Here is a 22,894-nt window from a genome sequence, read left to right on the forward strand (position 1 = left end):
TGTGCTGCCCAGAACTGGACACAGCATTATTCCAGATGAGGCCTGACCAAGGCAGAATAGAGGAGCACTATTGCTTCCCTTGATCTAGACACTATACTTCTATTAATGCAGCCTAGAACCACATTGGCCTTGTTAGCTGCTGCATTACACTGTTGACTCATGTTCAACTTGTGGTCTACCAGGACTTCTAGGTCCCTTTCACCATCAATGGATAGTGATGGTGGCTACATGACCTCTGGAGATCCCACCCAGGTCAGGCAAAAGCTGGAATAGGGAACTCCAGAGACTATTACATGGTTGCAGACGTGGGATTACATTACATTACAGTACTGTTCATTTGTCACACTTTGGACCTTTTTAGGTGGACCTACTGTTAGCACACCCTGCATAGCTGACTGTCCGGGAAAGCAGCCAAAGGGCTGATAAGGCAGCTAGTTCCCAAACAAACAAACCCCCTCCCAGCACAGCAAAGTCAGTGTAAGCTACACAGTCCTGGAGATTCACAGTAGCTCTACCAAAAGGGATTACCAAGAGAATTGTCAGACGGTCCGAGGTTCAGGGCAACAGATAGGCAGGTCGATAAAGCAGTCCAAGGTCAAGGTTTCCGGGTATTCAAGACAAGAAGCCAAGGAGCCAGAGACAGAATCTTTCCTCTAAAAGAGTCAGATATCCACTGGCAAAGAACCACACATGCTCCAGGTGCTTAAGAAGGCAAGGAGCCGGCCTTCAGCTGTGTCTGATTACGAAGACGCTTCTGATAAAGCCTCCGAGATCTTCGAAGGCCCTCTCTTTCTGCTCGACGCTCATTGAAGGTAGGCACACTGCCCAGATCCTCCTCCATGTCCATAGCTTCGGCACCAGGCAAACTTGACTGCTGAACCTCTGGAGGGGCCATAGGCTCTGCTCCAGCAGAACTAGGGCCAGCCTCTGGCTCCTCCATTACAGGTTCAAGCCCCAGGGGCTCTGGCTCCTCCATTACAGGTTCAGGTCCCAGGGGCTCTAGCTCATCCTCTGAGTCCTCCAAGCCATCCTCCAGGCTGGGCATGACACTGACGTTATTTTGGGGTACAAATATTTTGTTATATTTGGTTGTAATAACAGTTACATACTGGCCAACAACATGATCTTGGAGATCTCATGATGGCATTTAAATGACTTGAGGGCATGTGGAAAGGATCCATGTAACTTAATGGCTGTGAATACTACTGCTTCCCAACCCCCTGCCATGTGCATTTCCACTTGAAGGTCAAACATAAAGAAGTCTGCCAGTCTAAAGGCATAAGACAATCTCTCTTAGTCCCCATTGTATTTTCCAACACTTCATCCCATCCCAAACTCCCTGGGGCTGTCCTGATCTTATCACTGCTTGACTAAATCATTGTCACCACCATCAACCCAAAAATGTTCCTTTTGTAACTCTGGAGTTAAAACTATCAACCAGGTGGGGATTCCATTGTTTCTGGGATTTCTGGAGCATCAAGTCCAGCTGCCTGAGTCAAGTTTGGTCCATTTCCATTTTGGTCTGCTTTGCAATCTGACAGAAATTCTGTCAGATTCAAGCCTGGCCCCTCAGTGCTGCTGTCTGTGCCACAAAGCAAGCACACTGAGTCTCTTTCTACTTCCAGCCTTTCCTCCTACAACCACCTTTTATAACTTAGTTCTTGCATGTGTGTGTGTGTGTGTGTGTGAGAGAGAGAGAGAGAGAGAGAGAGAGAGAGAGAGAGAAGACTGCTTTGCATGTGTGTTGATTCTCCTTTTTATAAATAAACTAAACTACTTTGGAAACTGCCCCTGGAGTTCTTTGGATTCGGAGATGATATACACAAGCTAAAAGTCCCGGCTAGAGTTGCCCTGGCACTATAGCTGCTCCCTACTGAGCTAAATAAATTTCCCCATTGAATACAATTTGTGGGTGCCCTCCTTGCTCATGTCTCCTCTGCTAATCTGGACCCTCCGCTGGGCAATTGATCTCACTCTTGGGACAGTAGGAACCCACAGTTAATGTATACCCATGAGTTTTCCTAATCTGTAAAGGAGCTCTTTCCCTCTCTCTCAAGGTGCTAAAGCCTGTCCACAAAATGGGTTCAGTTCTGAACCTGCCAGCCACAGATCCAGGCGAAATGTCAGGAATAAACTCTTCTAGAACATGGTCACATAGACTGAAAAACCCACAAAAAACTACAGGTTCAGACCCTAGGGCGGCTCCTTGAAAGTTTGGACTGAAATCCAGAGCTGATGTACTGCTGCACAGACATGGACAGCACCAGCTGTTTCTTCTCAGAAGTCAAGTTTTCCCCCCAAACGCTAGCCCCGTCTTGATTTATGTTGCCAGTTTCTCCAGAACCAGACACAGTTCCTGCTTAGAAACCAAACCAAACTTCCTGCCATTAAATCTTCAGGATGGGAGTATTTTAAGTAACCTGCATTTGTCTCCAAGACACCTTGACTTTGTTCTCCTTGAAATCCTGCTAAAGCTTCCTCCTCCACAGCTGCTGGAACTGTTTTCAGAATCACAGCATCTTAAAGCTGGGCAGGGTCCATAAGGGCCATCTACTCCAACCCCTTGCCATGCAAGAGTCTCCAGCCAAAGCACATTGCCAAAGAGATAAGGAGAAAATGAATATTCCTCCCACAGTAATTCCCTCCGTATTCAAACATCCCAAAATGTTGCAAAGCAGTTGAACAAAAATCTTGTTTTCTGGACAGCAAAATGTTTCCTGCCAAAGAAAACTTTTCTGCCTAGGAAAGAAAAGATGTTTTGCACAAGAATCTTATATTCTGTGCAAAAACAACAACAACAACAACAATAATAATATCCACCATGAAAAACCATATGTTTTTATTTGCAGTATAATTCCTCTACTTCAGGATGTTTAAATACCTGGAGAAAATTATTCAAGATTCTCCCGGGACTATTATTATTCCTCCCGATGGGGATTTTCTGACTGTTGGGAAACTGTTTTTCAATGAAAGAATGAATAACAATTGATATTCTTTCCATCCCTAGCCCAGAGTCTGCAAGACCTGAGCAGAGCTGCTGAGAAAGAGAGTCCCTTGGAAAGTCTCCTATTCAGGCGTCTTCCGTAAGTCAAAGCTGAGTTGATGGTAGAGAACAACGATTTAAAATTATCTGTGTGGCCATGATTATCTTACTTTCAGTTTCTTGCCAGGACAAAAATGGGAATATTAGTGGATTATCTCACATCCTGTCTCTGAGTGTTAGTTGGATCATTACGGCGCTCTTTTCTGCATGGAATTTGAAGCGATGTGAAAACAAAAAATGCTTTGAAAAGACGCATCCTCGTATTCTGTGGTTGTTGGCCTTCGCTGGGCATGTTGGAAAGAAGTGCCTTCTTCTGTCTGCTCTCCGTAATCTGCCCTCCGGGGATGGAGAGAGAGATAAAACTTTCTGGAAATGAAAAGAGCCCTCCAGACTGCTGGCCGCAGTGCCAAGGCAAACAGAGACGGGTAATGCCAAGAGGCCAGGATCAACTTTAAGGCTAACAAGGGAATCTATCCCATCTTGGCCGCTGGGCTTTTCCCAAGCCTGAGCAGGAGGCAATGGGCACATTGGATGGAGACTTCATGTCCCAGATGCCCTGTTCAAATCTGGAAATTATTCACGGTACATTTTTCATTTCCTCCACTGGTTTGCTTCTTTATTGATTCATTCCGATGCAACCAAAAAAGCCAATACAATCATAGGCTGCATCAATAGGAGTGTAGACTTTAGCTCAAAGGATGTCATAGTACCAATGTATTCTGCTTTGGTCAGACCTCACCTGCACTACTGTGTCAAGTTGTGGACATCACAACTCATGAGGGATACGGAGAAGCTGGAGCACATCCAGAGGAAGGCGATCAAAACGGTGAAGAGTTTGGAAACCACCAAATCCTATGCAAACTGCTGCAACCTTTCCTTACTTGTGTTCCTCCTCATTCATAACTTTTGCCATCCTGAATACACTCTGATGTCCCTTGGCCACATGTGTCCTGGCTTTCATCTGGGAAATGTTAGAAGGTACGCAGCAGGACTCCTAGTGTATTTTTCTTCCACAGGGCAAGCGTCCCAACTCCAGAGAACTGCGTCTCACGCTTCCAAATCCCCTGTGCCTCAACAGTATCCACATTTTTCATTCAGCCCCTGCAAGGCTGCCTCTCATGTCCTGCAAGTAATCTTTGCCCTCTTGGGTTTTTAACCTTCCAAGAGATTATTTTATTTTACCAGTTAGAAATTGCATTCCAGGGAGGCCTGCTCTTATTAAAGATATGGGAGGAACCAGGGCATGAATGCAAACCTATACACACACGCACACACCTCCGATGAATACTTTCAGCTGTTGCAGGTCCTTAATGGCTCTGTTGGGGGCCTATCAGGAAATATTATGCTGGGAATCGGGGCTTACAAGCTGGGAATGGAGCCGAACCAGATGGTCGCCTTTTTCCCAGGCTTAGGAAAAGAGAAAACGCACAGATACCTTCCAAAAACACCCCTTTTGAAACTTTTCCCAATGCAAAGGCTAGTCTTTGCCCTTTAGCTCCTGGATGTCCATGGTAGGGCAAGCAGTGAATTTGCTCTGGGTTTTAGTGTGAACTTCGAAGGAGCTATCCTTGTGCTGGATGGTCACTTCCAAAGAACTCCTTACAAAAAAAAATTAGCCGACTCCATGTTTTCTGCGCTTTTTGTTTGTAATATTTATGGAAATGAATGATAATAACAATTATTATCATTATCATTATCATTTTCATTATTAATTTGTACCCACTTTGCCCCATGGATTGAGGCGGGGGACAACAACAATAAACAGGACAATATCAGTGAAAACACTTGTTCAAACAGCCATCAGTTTAAAAGAACAAATAAAATGTACACTTATTAAAACAATCCACATCTAAAACTCAACATTTAAAATTCACAGTTTAAAAATAATCTGGACAAGTTTTTAACGCTGTTTTACATTCAGATAGCGCATTCAGCCGTCGAATCTCTTCCGGTAGGTCTAGGGGCGGCTTAAGAAAATGCTGAGTATGCTTTGGGTTTGATCCTTCAGCCAGTTACAAATCCACTCAAAGTAGGTAGGTAGGTAGATTAGCATCTGGACTACAGAAATAATGCAGTTTGACACTGCTTTAACTGCCATGGCTCATTGCAATGGGATCCTCAGATTTGTAGTTTGTTGTGGCACCAGAGCTCTCCGACAGAGAAGGCTAAATAGCTCACAAAACTACAAATCCCAGGATTCCATATCATGATGGCAGCGAATGAGGTGTGAAACTGCCTTAATTCTGCAGTGCAGATGCTGCCTAAGAAATACTGTCCTTCTCAGATAAATTCCCTGGAGCATCTTCTAATTGGATGTTAATAAACACGCAACAGGAATTGTTGCAAAGTTTCTTTTCTCTGTTGCCAAGATTCATTAAAAAATATTGTTCAGACACATAAGTAACATCTGGAGGGTTTCCCCCCCCTTTCTTTTCCTCCTCTTTTAATTATACTCTGTTTATTGTGTTTTTTAAATGCTTGCTTTCTCTGTTTGTTTTGTATTGTATAAATGTTATGGTGTTTTATACGATGGATGTCTCAGTTATTGATGGTCTCTGACCGCACAATAAATATGGTTGTTAAAAAAAGAGAAAGAAAAGAATAAGTGCCAAAGTGCCAAAATCCAATGTCCAAAAACACATCAGGTGTTTTTGTACTGGAAGTGGCAAAGATAGATCTGTGACTGTGATCCTGTTTGTTTCTCCCAACTAGAGTAGAGGCATTGAATTATAGGTTGAGTCCTATATCTATGGGTCTGGTAAGGTTTCATTTGCTTGTATCTGGGGGAAAAGGGCTCTCTTGGCATGGAGATCCTCCAACAAGTCTATATGGTCAGTCCCTGGCAGAAGGTGCCCACAGAGTTGCGCTAGAGGACCTTCAGATGCCTAAAGAGACCACCTCTATAGGCATCTGGAAGTCTTCCAGCAAGACTGTGGTGAACCTCTGGCAGATGTTGACCGCAGAGTTGTGCCAGAGGATCTCCTGATGCCTAGAGGGACCACATCTATAGGCATCTGGAGGTCCTCTCCATGATCAACCTTTGGCCGAGGTTGACCATAGAGTTGCGCTAGAGGACCTTCAGATACCTAAAGAGACTGCCTCTACAGTCATCTGGAGATCCTCCAGCGATACTCTATGGTCAACTTCCGGCAGAAATATAGGGTTCGTCATTATCCAAGATTTTTGCTCGCCATTGTAAGTCTGGTAACATATCCCCTGTGGATATGGGGGTTATACTGTAACTGCTGGATCCTAAGTCCAGGTGTGCATCTATAGTGTAGAAATAATGTAGTCTGCCACCACTTTAAGGGCTGTAGCTCCATCCTATGGATTCCTAGGATTTCTGTCTTACAAAGTCTTTATCCATCTCTGCCAAAAAGTGTTGGTGCCTCATCAAACTACAAATCCTACAAAAACAATAATAGAAATAATGCAGTCTGACACTGTTTTAGCTGCTATGGCTCCTTCCTACAGAATCCTGGGATTCTGTAGTTTGCTGAGGCACCAGCAGCCTTCAGCAGAGAAGGCTAAAGAACTTGTAAAGCTACAAATCCCAGGATTCCACAGACTGGAGCTACTGCATCAAAGTGCATGCTTCCTACAGTATAGATGCACCCTCATTAACCTTAAAATAACAAAGCTTCTTTATTGATGCAGCTTTCTCCTTCGGGAGTTGGATGGTCTTGGCTGGACCTGCCTGATCAGCTTTAGCAATGCGTTTCTTGGATTTGATGAGATCAATCCATCGACCCCCTGAAAAACCAGCAAACACGCCAGAGATCCCACTGAAGTGGTTCATGGATGCCTGCCAGCCACAAACACACATACACACAAACCCAGGAAACATGTGTGTTTAATTGGCTTTGTGGTTAAAATGGAATTAGTTGGCTGGGACCAAAATCAAATTCCGTATGACCTTGAATCTTGGGACCGGTCACTTATCAAATTGCTTGTTTGCAGCGAAGCATGAGGAGAGGGAAAGAATGAAAAGGAGAATGCCTCCCCTGAGAAACTTTTGAACATCTCTAGTTTTTTAATCAGGCAAAGAGGTTTTTTAAAAAATCATCATGCAAGCAAAAGAAGCCATGCCCTTGGTATTACGAAACCTAGCAGGTCTGCATCATTGGTTTTGGATGTTAAAGAAAGGGCGCATTCCCACTAGGATTTGAAGCAAATTGCTGATAGGGTTATATGACCGTCGTTCCCATTTGAAACCAGTTCTGATCCTACGTTGATTGATTGGTGTCATGATGAAGCGAGGCAAACGCAAAGAAACCCAGTTTTTCCAGACACTAGTTTCCTAGCTGTTCTTTTGGAAAGAATTGAATCTGGAGCGTGTTCAACAAGTGGGAATGACGGATCTGAATTGCATCCTTCTGGAGGGACTAATGGCAGAGGGGTGTTTACCATCCCTCCTCAGTTTTTGGTAGATCCACCCCCCCCCCCCCCCCCAGTGCTACCTTTGTGCTTCTGGGGTGACCTATAGGTGCATGGTTTTCAAAAATTAAAATTGATAGAAAATTCGATTCACTGATTTTGCAACCATTTTTATGTTTTTATTGTACTGTTTTTAATGCTGTGAAGCTGCTCTGAGCCCCAGTCCTGGGAAAAGAGCGGGATACAAATAAATATAATAAATAAATAAATAAATAAATAAATAAATAAATAAATCTTGCAATCACTGAGACAAGTAGTTGCAAAACCAATGAATCAAATCTTCTATCAATTTATTACACATACACACACACACACACATACACAGTGTGCCCTTGTTTTACATGGGGGATCTGTTCCAGACCCCCCCCCCGCGTAAAACAAAAAACATGTATGCTTGAGCCCCATTGAAAGTAAGGGGCTCATGCTCAGGGTGGCGCACGGTGCCGGAAGAAGTGGCGCTGCTTTCACTGCAGTTCCCAAGACAGGCTGCTGGGCTGCTGCTTACATCACTGATATTTTTAGGGTAGATAAAGAGTAAAGAAGAGGTGTGTTTTCATAGTGTACCAAAGACCAGAAATTGTAAAAGTAACTTTGCTAGACTTCAGCTCTCAGAATGCCCCCAGCCAGAAATATCCTCCATCTAGGGCAGAGAAAGGATGAGGGGAGAGACATGTGTTGAGAGTGTATTAAAGATCAGAACCTGGGGAAGTTACTTTTTTGGACTATAACTTCCTGAATTCTGGGAATTATAGTCCCAAGAAGTAACTTCCCTGGGTCCTGAAAAAGGTGCTAACTAATTCCAGAAAGAAGATGAAAGTAGCAGCATCCCTAGACCTCTTGAAAGGCAAGGTTGAGTATGAAGGTTCAGCAGAATCAATTGGGCTTTATGCTGATTTTGTAGACAAAATACAAATATTGTACAAATTCCCTGGAAGCGAGGTTCATATTGAGATCCACACATCTTTTCTCAGCCAAACCTTACCTGTGATGCCACGAGGCCCTGGCATGCCCCGTGGGCCGATGGCCCCTTGGTCGCCCTTGGCGCCACGTGGTCCAGAAGGTCCTCTTTCCCCGGGGAGCCCTAGAGTCAGAACAAGAAACACAACCGACTCAACCCAAGAACTGATGATGGGTTCCTTAAAGAAAGACTTGCCGGATAGGGATGGAAAGAATATTAGAAAACATCCCCCCCCCCAAAAAAAAAAATAATTCAAGAGACATGTTTGTTTAGTACAACACCCCAGTATCCTCGGGACTGATACCCACAGTTTTAATTACCCATGTCTGAAAAAACATGTTCTCTCTATGCATTTTTGAAATCCTCCTGTGCAATTCTATGATATGCTTCTTGCAAAAGTTGATCGCTCCACAGTTTGTGGATCTGACTTTTGTGGATTTGATTAATATGTTCTTTCTAGAAACCTCTAGGTCCTCCATTGTGATGCTATTGTTAACTTCTCCCAAAAGTCATTATTACTGTTATTATGATTAACATTTATAGTCATGCTGGAGGACCTAGAGATTCCAAGAAGGAACACTTCTCTAGCCATTTGTAGGTCCTTCAGTGCAATTTCATGGTCAACGTCTGGCAGATCTTGACCACAGAATTGCCCTGGAGGACCTGGAGATTCCTAGAGAGGTGTTTTTTTATTTGGGATTTTTCCATTTTCATGGGGGTCCTGTGCCCCCAACCCCAGTGAACCTGGTGGGTCCACTGTATAGAGTTATATAGATATGCCTAGAGAGGAATCTCTAGGTCCTCCAGCACAACTCTATGGTCAATTTCCACCAGACGTAATGGTTTATATCTTTTGTATATTTGATTGTCTGTACTCTGCATTGTCCCTGTGTTTGAGTTCCTGCCCCCCCCCCACTGTATTTTAATACTGTATTTTAGTATTTTAGAATAATAGAATAGTTATAAATGTTTCATTCTGTAACTGTTTGTAAAGCACCATGCATTTGGATGTTGTTGTTACATTACTAAGCTGGGAAACTAGCAAAGTGACGGATGCACACTGGTCCCGTTGTGCACCAGGACACTATCTAGGAAGTACTGATGCGCATCACTACAGCCCAGTGTCTATTGGGATCCTCTTGCCAGTGTCCTGTTATGCATCCATCCAAATGCATAACAGTGTTTCTTAGTGTCCCTGCCACATAGCTAGGTATATGTAAAGTTACATAATGCAGGCTGAGATAGAGGATTCCAGCCAGTATTTCTACAGTCAAATGCGGATTTGGGGGAGAAAAGTCCCAAATTGCAAATAGGCTTCAAAAACTACACCCCCCCCCCTTTTCCCCTCATATCTCCTTTCTGGCTCCCAGCCTGTACATGCCACAGTCCAAAACTCCCTTCACCATTCATGTGGTCATCCACTCATCCTGAACTCAGGCAACATATCTGCTCCTGCCTTTGTCCCTCAATGACCGTTGTTAAAACTGAACTTGCCACCTCAGCACCATCCCCACAAGTTTTGCATTTCTATGACTATTCATACATAGTTTTCTGTGGGTTTTTCAGGCTATGTGGTACCAGCCACAAATGCTGGCGAAACATCAGGAATAAACTCTTCTAGAACATGGCCACATAGCCCAAAAAACCCAGAAAAAACTATGGATGCCGGCCATGAAAGCCTTCAATTTCACTATTCATACAGTCTGATGATAAAAGTCCTTCCTGGGCACCAGATTGCTCCATGCTGCAACTTCTTTCTGGTTTGGTTAGTCTGAAAGGTGCAACAAGATCTCTTGGCATAAGGCTTTTCTAAACTTTCCTGAAGTGAGAAGGAAATTGCTGAAATTACTTGTTGCTTCCTTAATTAATGAAGAATCATGACCCTGTTGCATAGTCTCTTCTAATTTTGGAAGCTAAGCAGGGTTGGGCCTGGTTTGTTACTGGGATGGGGGACCCCCAGGATGGAAGAGCAGAGATCTCTGGGCAGGGCTGGGTAAAGGCTCCTGTTCTGAATCCTGGAGAGAGCCACGGCTGCCGATCAGAGTTGGCTCTACAAGGGAGACGGACTGACTCAATGGAAGGCAGTTCCCCACATCCCTACGTAGGATGCCCCAAGTTCAAGGTCTGGTATCAAGAGCTCTTTCTGCTAGTCAGAGTTGGCCATATTGAGCTACACTGAGCCCCTCAAGGGTCTGTTTCTCAGGATAAGAGACTGCTTCCTAGATTTCAGTGCAGAGCAGATGTTTTTAATGAGGCCCCTGAAATGGTTTTGAGAGCTTTATGGAGTGGGAACTCATTGCTCACTGAAAACCCAACCAGGGAACCGGATAATTTAGGAGTTTTCTTTCCAACCTGACATTACCCAAACGCTACATGACTTCATGAACCCAAAGATACCAGATCAACCTCAGTTTCCTCTAAATTAAGGAATTATGGCAGCCACTTCAAGGGCCTCTGATCCTTTGGATAAAAAAGAAGATAAGATGCTCCTGAGCTGCTGGACCGTTAATCTCCGGAGCCTAGGAAGAATTCATTTGGTGGAGAGATTGAATTGGACAAGAGAAAGTTCTCTTAAATGGGGAAGGTAATGATAGCCCATTAAGAGATCAGGCAAAAGCTGCATTTCTTTCTTTCTCCTGCTCTCTCTCTCTCAGCAGCTACTGTGTTGAAGAACTGAACTGCAAGTGGATTTGATTCCAATTTGCAACACTGCTGGTTTAGGCTGCACCTGCACTGCAAGAATAAAGCAGTTCAACACCACTTTAACTGCCTTTGCTCCATGCGACAGAATCCTGGGATTTGTAGTTTGTTGTGGCACCAGAGCTCTCTGAGAGAGAAGGCTAAATATCTCACCAAACTCCAAATCCTAGACATCCATAGCACCGAGCCATGGGAGTTAAAGGTCCTGGAACCAAATCCCAGCAGATACCAAAACATACATGAATGTCATGTTTAGATTTAGGTCCTATTTCCATTACATCTCGTTATGCAAATATTCCCAAAAAATTTAAATCTAAAACACTTCTGGTCCCAAGCCTTTCGGATAATGGAGACTCAGCTTGTAAATTTATGTTCTGAATTTATATAGAATTTGAATTCTGCCATTTCCCCAGTTTGGAACTCAAAGCATTGATATACAAATTTATATTTATATTCTGGCGTTTTCAGTTCAGAATTCAAAGCAGCTTACAACAGATTTTTTTAAAAACCCATATATTTACAAAATGTACATTGCATGAGTGAAAAGAGAGAAAGGAGGCACCCATGGGTGGCCGAGAGCAAAACCAAGGCTCCGAGCATCTCTCTTTATAAAGATTTCCTATTAAACATGGAATACCACCCAATTTAAACAATGAACTGCAATAACTCTGAAGAGTGTGAAGCGGAGCTGATGAACAGATCTGGAAACAAATATATAACCAGCTGCCTTGAGGTGTGGGTTTTCTAGCTGCCAAGTCCCGACTTTACTTTTCTCCTGGGTCTTTTCTCGGACAACGGGTTTTATATCACCGTTTTATCTCTGCTCCACTTACTGCCATTTATTTTTACTGCAGTTTTATTCCGCTTGCTGCAATATCTTAGTATTTATTTTCATTTTTTATGGATGGCTTTCACTGCGGTTATTATAATTCTCTGTTAGACTCCTTAAAAGTCTGACTCACAGCCAGGCTGAAAATATTTTAAATACATCTGCTGTCCAAGACAGGCGGAAATTAGCGTAAACACTTATCAGGCCTTTCCAAGCTCCCTCCGTATTATTGCACAATTTTGCAGTATCAGTATGGTTTTTGTTATTATATTGCTCCATGCCTGCATAGGACTCTCAAGTGTTTCAGAGAATCATAAAATCCTAGAGCTGGAACAGACCCCAAAGGGCCAGCCATTCTGACCCCCCTTCTGCCATGCAGGAAGGCCCTGTCAAAGCCCTCCCTGGGAGAGATGGCCATCCAGCCTCTCTTTAAAAACAGGCTCCAAAGAAGGAGACTCCACCATCCTCAAAGACAGTGTTGTCCACTGTTGGACAGCTCTTACTATCAGAATATTCCTTCTAAGGTTTAGGTGGAATCTCTTTTCCTGGAGCTTGCATCCACTGCTCTGGGTCCTATTCTCTGGAGTAGCAGAAAACAAGTTTGCTCTATCCTCAATATGACATCCCTTCAAATACTTAAACAGGGCTATCGTATCTCCTCTTAACAGTACCTGATATTCATTGGTGGTCTCCCATCCAAGGACTAACCATGGCTGACACTGCTTAGCTTCCAAGATCAGACAGGATCCGGTGCCTTGGGCATATTTAGTTATGTGTATGCATGTGCCTTCATGTCACCCATCAGTGTATGAATTTCTTAGGATTTCCCTAGGCAAGGAATCCTCAGTGGTGGTTTTGCCAGCTCCTTCCTGGATCTGGATTTCCTGCATGGCAGGGGGGTTGGACTGGATGGCCCTTGTGGTCTCTTCCAACTCTGTGATTCTATGATTCTATGATTCTATGATTCCTCTAAAACAGAACCCAGAGCATTTGTTGGTGGTCTCCGATCCAAGCTCTAACTTGGGGTGACCCTACTTAGCTTCCAAGATTGGAATGGATTTGGTGCCTTTAGGGCCAAGAGCATTTTTCAAAGCTGCTTGTGCCGAAGTTTAGAGGGAGTCTTGTGATAGTCAGGTTTAGGTGGAATCTCTTTTCCTGGAGCTTGCATCCATTGTTCCAGGTCCTGTTCTCTGGAGCAGCAGAAACAAGCTTGCTCCATCCTCAATGTGACACTCCTTCAAATACCTAAACAGGGCTATCATGTCACCTCTTAACCTTCTCTTTTCCAGGCTATATCCCCAGCTCCCTAAGTCTCTCCTTGTATGGCTTTACAATTTCCAGGCTCTTCACCATTTTGGTTGCCCTCCTCTGGACACATTCCAGCTTTTCAACATCTTTTGTGAATTGTGGTGCCCAGAACTGGACACAGTCTTCCAGGTGGGGCCTGACTAAAGCAGAATAGAGTGGCACTATTATTTCCCTTGATTTAGAGACTATACGTCTATTGATGCAGCCTAAAATCGCACTGGCCTTTTTAGCTGCCGCACTGCACTGCTGGCTCATGTTCAGCTTGTGGTCTGCTAAGATTCCTAAATCCTTTCAAGCTGTCAAGAAGTTCTTCCTAATGTTCAACATAAAATTGTCCTCTTGTAATGTCAAGCATTAGTCCTGGTCCTAATCCCGAGGCAGCAGAGAACACACCTGCAACCTCCTCCTTGTGGCAGCCCTTGAAGTATTTAAAGAATGTGAGCATGCCATCAGCCTTTTCTCCACCAAACTGAACAAGCCCAGATCCTTCAATCCCTCCTCATATGTTTTAGTCTCCATCCCTCTTATCATCCTTGTCGCCCTTCTCTCACCCTGCTCCAAATTGTCTGCATCTTTCTTGAAATGAGGCACCTAGAATTGAATGCAGGACTCCAAATGGAGCCTGACCAGTGAAGAATATCGTGGGACTATTACTTCCCTTGACTTGGAAATTATGCTTCTATTAATGCAGGCTAAGATAGCATTCGCTTTCTTTGCTGCAGCATCACATTGCTGGCTTGTGTTTGGTTTGTGGTCAACAGTAATCTCAAGGTGTTTTTTGTGGGTTTTTCGGGCTATGTGGCCATGTTCCAGAAAAGTTTCTTCCTGACGTTTCGCCAGCATCTGTGGCTGGCATTTTCAGAAAATGCTTTGCCTGGAAAGGACTTGCGTATATATAATGTGTGACCTGGAAAGGCAGGGGTGAATTTGCATGTATATTGTTTCTGTTGCTAATGGCAAGCCTCAGGGTGCTTTTTACTTGTAGCACTGCTGAGCCAAACATCCACCATCCTATAGCTATGCATTTAGTTGTTGTGCCCTAAATGTAGAATTTTGCATTTATCTCAAATGAAATTCATTTTGTTATATTCTGCCCAATTTTCTAGTTTATTGAAGTCATTTAGAATTCTGGGCCTGTTTTCCGAAGAGGTTAGCCATCCTTCCCAGTTTTGTGTCCATCTGCAAATGTGGTAAGGATTCCCTCCACCTCATCATCTAAATCATAATTAAAAATGTTGAAAAATAAGGGTCATCACACATAGCTACAGTGATGGGGCTCAATTGTCATAGTTGTGTCTCGTGACACAGACTTTCGGCCATTATGTTCTAAGTGTGTTTTAAATCCCTTTGGTTTTGTGCTTTTCACAGCATTATTTCACAGTTGTTGTTTTTTTAAAAACTTTGTATAATAAGCTTTTCATTTGGATCTATTGCAAAACTGCAGATTCCCAAACTGGAAGAAAGGCTGGATATAAATAAAATACAATAGAATAGAATAAAATAAAATATGGCAGGATGCTCCCCAACATCTCTTGCTCATAATCCGAGGTAGTTCACCATGGCTCTCCATCCTTCAAGCCAAATGCTTTTAGAACAGATCTAAAATAATCTTCCATTTAGCCAGAAAACTCAGTTTTGCCTTCGGGCTTTGATTTAATTTCCCTCTACAAACAGTGGTTTCAATGAAGGGGAGAAATGGTTTCCTGAAACCTTAAGAGGCTTGTTCAGAGAACCCACAAAATTGTTCTAAAGCCCTGACAAATTCAAATGCACACACAGACACACATGGCCTGAGCTTCTTGTTCTGTGCAGAAGATGCATTTGCGTTCATGCAGCTAAAACCAACCTTTTTGTTTCCTGTCCAAGAGTCAGCTGTTTGGTAAACTTCAGACCCTCCGCAAGAGCCCCTTTCAAAAACAGTGGGGTTGAAAAAGCAATCTTGTGTTTGTTTCAATGAAAAAAATCAAATGAAAAAAAGAAAGGGAATTGGCACAGAGCAATTGGTGCAAACTAGAGGGAAAAAGATTCCACCTAAACATTAGGAAGAACTTCTTGAGGGTAAGAGCTTTTTGGCAGTGCAGCACACTCCCTTGGAAATTGTGGTGGAGTCTCCTTCTTTGGAGGTTTTTAAGCAGAGGCTAGATGGCCATCTGTCAGGAGGGTTTGGATGGTGTCTTTCTGCATGGTAGAAGGGGATGGCCGTTGGGGCCTCTTCTAACTCTAGAGACCTTATCACATGGAGGCACTTACGTGGGTGAAACGTTGCTGAAATGTTGCAGAAGCGCAAAGGTGGGACCGTCTGTCCTGGTTCTAAAACGTCACTGAGGCTTCTCGCTTTCCTTCCGTCAATGAAGCATTCGCAGAGAAGCCATTTTTTGAATAACGGGATATCTCTGTACATAACTGTGGTATAGTGAGCCACTGTGGTCACCGGTTGGAACAACCATAGTCTAGACTGATAAGGCCTCATCAGTGGAGGCCCCAACAGATGAAGTCAAGGATAGCAGCAAACCTCCACCAAACACCACATAAAGATTTAGAATTACAGAATCATAGCATCATAGAACTGGAAGAGACCACAAGGGCAATCCAATCCAAACCCATACAGGAATACACAATAAAAGCACCCCTGAGAGTCACAGAACAGAAACATTGAATCATAGAGTTGGAAAAGACGCCAAGGCCATATAGCCCAACCCCATTCTGACATGCAGGAACTCACAATCAAAGCATCCCTGACAGATGGCTATCCAGCCTCTGTTTAAAGTCCTCCAAGGAAGGAGACTCTACTACGCTCCGAAGAAGGAGTGTGTTCCACTCTCGAACAGCCCTTACTGTCAGGAAGTTCCTCCTAATGTTGAGGTGGAATCTCTTCTCCTGGAGAGGTGTGCATCCAGCCTCTGCTTAAAAACTTCCAAAGAAGAAGACTGCACCACACTCCAAGGAAGCATCTTGCACTCTCCAAGAGCTCTTACCATCAGTTCTTCCTAATATTTAGGTGGAATCTCTTTTCCTGTAGCCTGGATCCATTGTTCCATGTCCTATTCTCTGGAGCAGCAGAAAACAAGCTTGCTCCATCCCCAAGATGACACCTCTTCAAATACTTAAACCTTCTCTTCTCCAGGCTAAACATGCCCAGTTCCCTAAGTCCCTCCACATAGGATTTATGGTTTCCAGGCCCTCCACCATTTTAGTCGCCCTCCTTTGGACACACTCCAGTTTCTCAACATCCTTTTTAAATTGTGGTGCCCAGAACTGGACACAATATTTCAGGTGGGGCCTGACCAGAGCAGAATAGAGTGGTACAGTGCTACCTCGGGTTACGAAATTAATTCGTTCCGCGGCGCCGTTCGTAACCCGATACATTTCGCAACCCGAAAAGGCGCTGGAAAGCCGCTAGCCGCGCTTCACATTTGAATTTCGCGCTGAAATAAATTTCGTAACCCGAAAAAATCTTCGTAACCCGGAACAGTTTTTTCCAATCTAACTTTTTCGTACCCCGGAAATTTCGTAACGCGATCAATTCGTATCCCGGGGTACCACTGTACTATGACTTCCCTTCATCTAGACACTATACTTCTATTGATGCAGCCTAGACTCGCATTGGCCTTTTTAGCTGCCGCGTCGCATCATGTTCAACTTGTGGTCTACTTGGGACTCCTAGATCCGTTTCACATGTATAGGTCTCCTTAAGCCAGGTGTCCCCCATCCTATATCTATGCATTTTATTTTTTCTGCCTAAGTACAGTACCTTCAATTTCTCTGTGTTGAATTTCATTTTGTTAGCTTTGGCCCAGCTTTCTAGTCTATTCAGGTCATTTTGAATTTTGATCCTGTCCTATGGAGTATTAGCTACTCCTCCTAGTTTGGTGTCATCTGCAAATTTGATAAGCATGCCCTCTATTCTTTCATCCAAGCCACTGATTAAGATTTAAACCTGAATGCTATCCCTTTGTGCACGGGGAAGTTAACTTTTTAACAAGGTTAGATGATGATGATGATGACATTTATTTCTCTCCCCATGGACTGAGGCAGGGAACAACAACAGACAATAAGACTGTCATCAACAACAGATGACTGCTCAATCCAAGCCCAATCCAGAGCTTGTAAAACGCTTCTTTTTTTCACTAAAACCCCTGAGTCCCCACAGCCAACATGGTCTGCATTGTACAAGGAATTCAAGCTATTTGGGGGATAGGGTTGGGTATCTTGGGAACATTACAGACTGCCTAAAAGTGGCGGTCTGCCGGCGCTGCCGGTTGCTCTGCGAAGAAGCTGCAGCAGCCAAACCGCGCGACTCCCTCACGGAGCAAAAAGAAGCCCCAAAATGGCACTTCTCTTTGTGGTGCAATTATGACGCCATGAGGCGCCAATGGTGCACTCACTGCGTCATATGTGCCGCATGATGTGCGGACGCAATGCGTCCGCTACATCAAGACGGTGGCGCCCGTGTGGAATGGGTGCCGCCATTTTGTACGGACTCGGTCTGTATTAGGGTTAGGGGCGTCCGGAAGGGACGCCCCTTCTCAACCCTAATACGCACCGAGTCAACCCTACTATGCCGCTTTGGCGCATCTGTAACACGCCATGGATAACTTTTTTAGAGGTCAGACTCAAACCCAGAGCAGATTTACAACCCCACTGACATGACACATTCCACTGCCCCTCCCTTGCCTCCTGCCCTTGTTCCCTTTCTCTAGCATCCTGTTGAGGCAGATGCTTCACATGCTGGTCTAACCTGGTTAAAAAGTTAGCTTCCCCATGAACAAAGGGATAGCATTCTGCAATAATGCACTTACCTTGCAGTCCAGGTAAGCCGGGAGGCCCAGGTTCGCCCTCCATCCCTTCGTTGCCTTGTTCTCCTTTCGGTCCTGGAGGCCCTAGAAGGAAAGAATAGAGATGCTGAGTGGCTTCATGTTGTCTCATCCACACCATCGTTGCAGCTCCATTTGGAGAGGACACCCTTCTTGGGGACTGCTCTCTGGTTGTGGAATCCTTCCCATGGGAAGTTCACTTGGCCTCCTTTTCTTCTCTCTTTCCTTTGGCTTATAATTTATGCAGCCAAAGGGGATTTTCATGGGGCTGGGGCTTTTATCTTTTTAAAATTTACATTTAAAACAAATAGACGATGTGGTAAGGAGTACAAATATAAGCAAAATTAATAGACTCGTATAATAATAGAATTATGGGGGGGAAATTAACACAAGGGCAGAAAAAAGCACCTATAATAATGTAAGAAATAACTTTCAATATTTTTTTTTGGTACATATATACTTTAAACTACCCATGGAACCGAAATCTTTTTAAACCATTCATGAATGCAGAAGAGGTGTTGGTGCCACTGCGCGCGGGGTTATGCATGATGATGTGTGTTCAGTTACACAGTGTCACCCTTCCACACAAGTACTGCATAGCGCAAGCAACACATGTATTATTTATTATGTTTGTTGTTGTTGTTGTTGTGTGCCTTTAAGTCGTTTCTGAATTATGGCGATCCTAAAGCAAACCTAAATAAAATAAAATAAATGTTTTATTTGTATACCGCCCTTCCGTAAGATCAGGGCGGTTCACAACATTTAAAAGTACATTAAAAATTCAAAAACAGTATTAAAATTACAGAACAATACAGAATAAAATAACAACAAATGCCCCCAGGTTAGCCAACCATTGCCTGTGTGGCCTTTACGGTGGGGGGGCCTATAAGGACTTAAACCTATCACAGGATTTTCTTAGAATCATAGAATCATAGAGACCAGTTGGAAGAGACCACTAGGGCCATCCAGTCCAACCCCCTGCCATGCAGGAAATCCAAATCTAAGCATCCCCAACAGATGGCCATCCAGCCTCTGTTTAAAGACCTCCAAGGAAGGAGACTCTATCACCCTCCGAGGGAGTGCATTCCACTGTCGAACAGCCCTTACTGTCAGGAAGTTCCTCCTAATGTTCAGGTGGAATCTCTTTTCCTGTAGCTTGCATCCATTGTTCCGGGTCCTGTTCTCTGGAGCAGCAGAAAACAAGCTTGCTCCCTCCTCAATATGACATCCTTTCAAATATTTAAACAGGGCTATCATATCACCTCTTAACCTTCTTTTCTCCAGGCTAAACATCCCCAGCTCCCTAAGGTGTTCCTCATAGGGCATGGTTTCCAGACCCTTCACCATTTTTGTCGCCCTCCTTTGGACACATGGCTCCAGGTTCTCAATGTCCTTTTTGAATTGTGGTGCCCAGAACTGGACACAATATTCCAGGTGGGGCCTGACCAAAGCAGAATACAGTGGCACTATTACTTCTCTTGATCTACACACTATACTTTTATTGATGCAGCCTAAAATTGCATTGGCCTTTTTAGCTGCCGCATCACACTGTTCACTCATGTTCAACTTGTGGTCTACTTGGACTCTTGGCAAGTTTCTTCAGAGGAGTTTGGCATTGCCATGCTCTGAGGCTGAGAGAGTGTCATTTGGCCAAGGTCACCCAGTGGGTGTGCATGTAAAACAAGTCAGAATCCTTTCAGATGCTCTGGGAGGGCTTCTGAAGTGACTGACTAGATATCTGAATAAATTGCTCCAGATAGGAGCACAATAGATGCCTGCATTAAGAAAAGCAACTTTTCAGGAAACATGCCACATTATTGAACAATACCTCATTGATTTCTCCATTGATTCATGGACAGAATTTATTGATAACCCCAAAATCTAGTTACTAACATCAGGTGGACTCTGAATCCAATAATAAGAATAATGCAGGTTGGGATTCCTTTATCTGAAATGCTTGGGACCAGAAGCAATTTGGATTTCAGATTTCTTCAGATTTTGGAATATTTGCATATACAGAACAAGACGTCTTAGAGATGAGAACCAAGTCTAATCACAATATTCATTCACGTTTCATATATACCTGATACACATAGCCTGAAAGTAATTTTATACACAAAATTTTTAATAATAATTATAATAATAAATTTTTGCATGAGAAAAAGTTTGTGTACATCCAACCATCAGAAAGCAAAGGCGTCACTATCTCAGCCTCCCATGTGGATGATTTTGGAGGATTTTGGACTTTGGGACTTAACCTGTAATTAATTAATTAATTAATTAATTAATGGGATGTATATCCCGCCTTTCTCCTAAGATGGGGAAATAGTCTGCTCTCACTGTCTCACTTCTCTCTTTCTGAAGGATTTGGACCATTTAATGAGTGAAAACAGGTCTTGTGAACTGAGTGTTGGAGGAGTAGGACTTCAGGAGACCAGGGATCAAGTTCACACTTGGCCATAGATCATATTGGGTGATCCTGGAGAAGTCACTCTCTCAAAGGATGTCCAAGACAGCCCACCCCTAAAGAAACTGTGCCAAGAAAGCTCTAGGACCATCTAGTCTACAAAGGAAGAGAGAAGATGGACCTAGTGAGAGCAGACTGTCACCATACGTCTAAGAGTCACAGTGCTTGCAACAAGTATATTGTGCATTTCGGTTGGCCAATAAAGGTCTCACTGATGGATTTTAGTGGTATAATGGTTTGAGTGTTGGAGTCTGGAAAACCAGGGTTCAAATCTCCATTCAAACATGGCAACCTATTGGGTGATCTTGCGCAAGTCATGCTCTCAACTGCAGAGGAAGGCAAAGGGAAACCCTCCTCTGAACAAGTCTTGCCAAGAAAACCTTGTGATACATTCACCTTAGGGTTGCCATAAGTTGGGTATGACTTAAAGGCACACAACAACATGTGATGGCATGAGACGCACAACTCTTTGACCTTAGGGAAGCCCCACTCTCTCAGCCCCAGGGGAGAGCAAAGGCAAAACCCCTCTGAAGAAATCTTGTCAAGAAAACCCTAAGGGAGGGTCACCGTAAGCCTAAGAGCCACCGTGGTGTAGTGGTTTGAGCATTGGGAGATCAGGCTTTGAATCCCTGCTCAGTCTTGGAAACCCACTGGGTATCCTTGGGCAAGTCATACTCTCTCAGCCTCAGAGGACGATTGAGGCATTAGCCCAGTTTGGATGGATACACACTTCTCCTTTCAGGAGCACTCTTGCTTGCAACCTTTGCAGGAACTTTATACAACTTTATGGAACGTCATGTGGAGATTTAGGGAGCTCAGCTGCCTTCTCCAAGAAGGAACCCGTGCCCTCGTCTAACGGAAATCATTTTGGGGAGCTGGTCCCCATTTCCCAATACAACCTGGATCCTTCTCTCTGAATGGCGCCCGGTTTTGTTGGAATTATGGTTGCCAGGTCAAGAGTATATCAGGGTCAAAACCAAAGACCTCTGTATGGTGGGGACGATGGATGCAAATCAATGAACACGAACCAATGGAATCAAATTACAAGAAAAGAGATTCCACTGAAATATTAGGAAGAACTTTTTTTTAAAAATTACTGTAAAAGTGGTGCAACAGCGGAAGAGATTGCTTTGGAGGGCGATGGACTCCCCAGCTTTGGAGGTCTTTAAACAATGGTCATCTTTTGGTAGTTGTGGATTCCTGCATGGCAAGAGGTTGGAGTATATGGCTTTTGTGGGCCCTTTCAATTCCATGATTAGTTTTTATGATGATGATGTTTATTTATATCCTACCTTTTTCCCAGTTCAGGACTCAAAACCAGTTACAACTGTCCATTGGTTTGTGTCCTAGTCCCTGGAGCAGCAGAAAAAAAGCTTGCTCCATCACTTCCATGACAGTCCTTTACATATTTGCGACAACTCTTGTGTTACCTGGTGTCATGCTCTCTTACTTGCAAAAAGAGCATCAAATGGGTTTGTGATGCAAAATTGCAAAACTGACACAGAGTTGTAACTGACTGACTCACCTCTCCCTAAAGAGTATCCCTGTTTTACGCTAACACAAACTCCAGATTCAGCTCCTTGGTCAAACTAAATTGGGCAGCTTCACCAAGAAATGATTCAATGCTTAAGGCTTTTGTTTTAGAATAAATATTTGCGCTATATGTAAAAGGTAAATATGATTTCTATGATACAGATGAATGTAGAGGCGATATGATGATGTAATTCACTATAATATGATAAGGAGATGAAGAATTGATGAAATTATAATCTGGATAGAAGCATATGGATTCAAAAGCGGAAGAGAGAACAAACCTATACTGGACTCAGGAAGTTTAACTGTTGTCTTATTTGTTTTGATGTCTTTTGTATTTGTTTTGATGTGCTTTGTGTATGTATTGATGTGTTTTTTTTATATTCACATTCTTAAATAAATAGAAGAGAAGAGAAAAAAGAGGGAAATGATTAGGTGGATTTGTAATTGGGTGGTGGACCGAATCCATTCCAAAACACCCAAATGTGGCTTTTTTTGCATAGCAAATGTGATTTTCTGTAACAGAAAACAATGAAAATGCACATTTGCCCCCACCCATAAGCGCCATACTACAAACACATCCTTGAAAACTGCATAGTTTTGAGGACTTTCCCATAATAGGGAGAAGAATGATAAAATTATTCATTATTTGCTATGGCAGCATAATTTACAAAGATGTCCATTCCTGGCATAGATGAAATATTTTAACTATATGATGCTCAATTAATCCAGAGCCTCGGGTACAGTTTGAGTCTGCCTTATCTGGAATTCCAAAATTTGAAATATTTGAAATATTCTAAAATCC

General features: G+C 43.4%; 1 protein-coding gene across 1 annotated transcript in view; it reads right to left on the minus strand.

Annotated features, from left to right (window-relative positions):
• Nucleotides 1-22,894, minus strand: part of SCARA5 (scavenger receptor class A member 5) — a 139,153-nt gene that overhangs the window by 37,057 nt on the left and 79,202 nt on the right. Inside the window, exons 5-6 of the mRNA XM_089528720.1 lie at nucleotides 18,075-18,155; nucleotides 8,463-8,561 (exon numbers count right to left, since the gene is read on the minus strand). Coding sequence (XP_089384846.1) covers nucleotides 8,463-8,561; nucleotides 18,075-18,155 — 180 coding nt within the window. The remainder of the gene's footprint in view (nucleotides 1-8,462; nucleotides 8,562-18,074; nucleotides 18,156-22,894) is intronic.

The sequence above is a fragment of the Sceloporus occidentalis genome, unplaced genomic scaffold (genome assembly GCF_023333645.1).
Source record: "Sceloporus occidentalis isolate IW3139 unplaced genomic scaffold, rSceOcc1.0.p SCAF_6, whole genome shotgun sequence".
In the NCBI taxonomy this organism is placed as follows: Eukaryota; Metazoa; Chordata; class Lepidosauria; order Squamata; family Phrynosomatidae; genus Sceloporus; species Sceloporus occidentalis.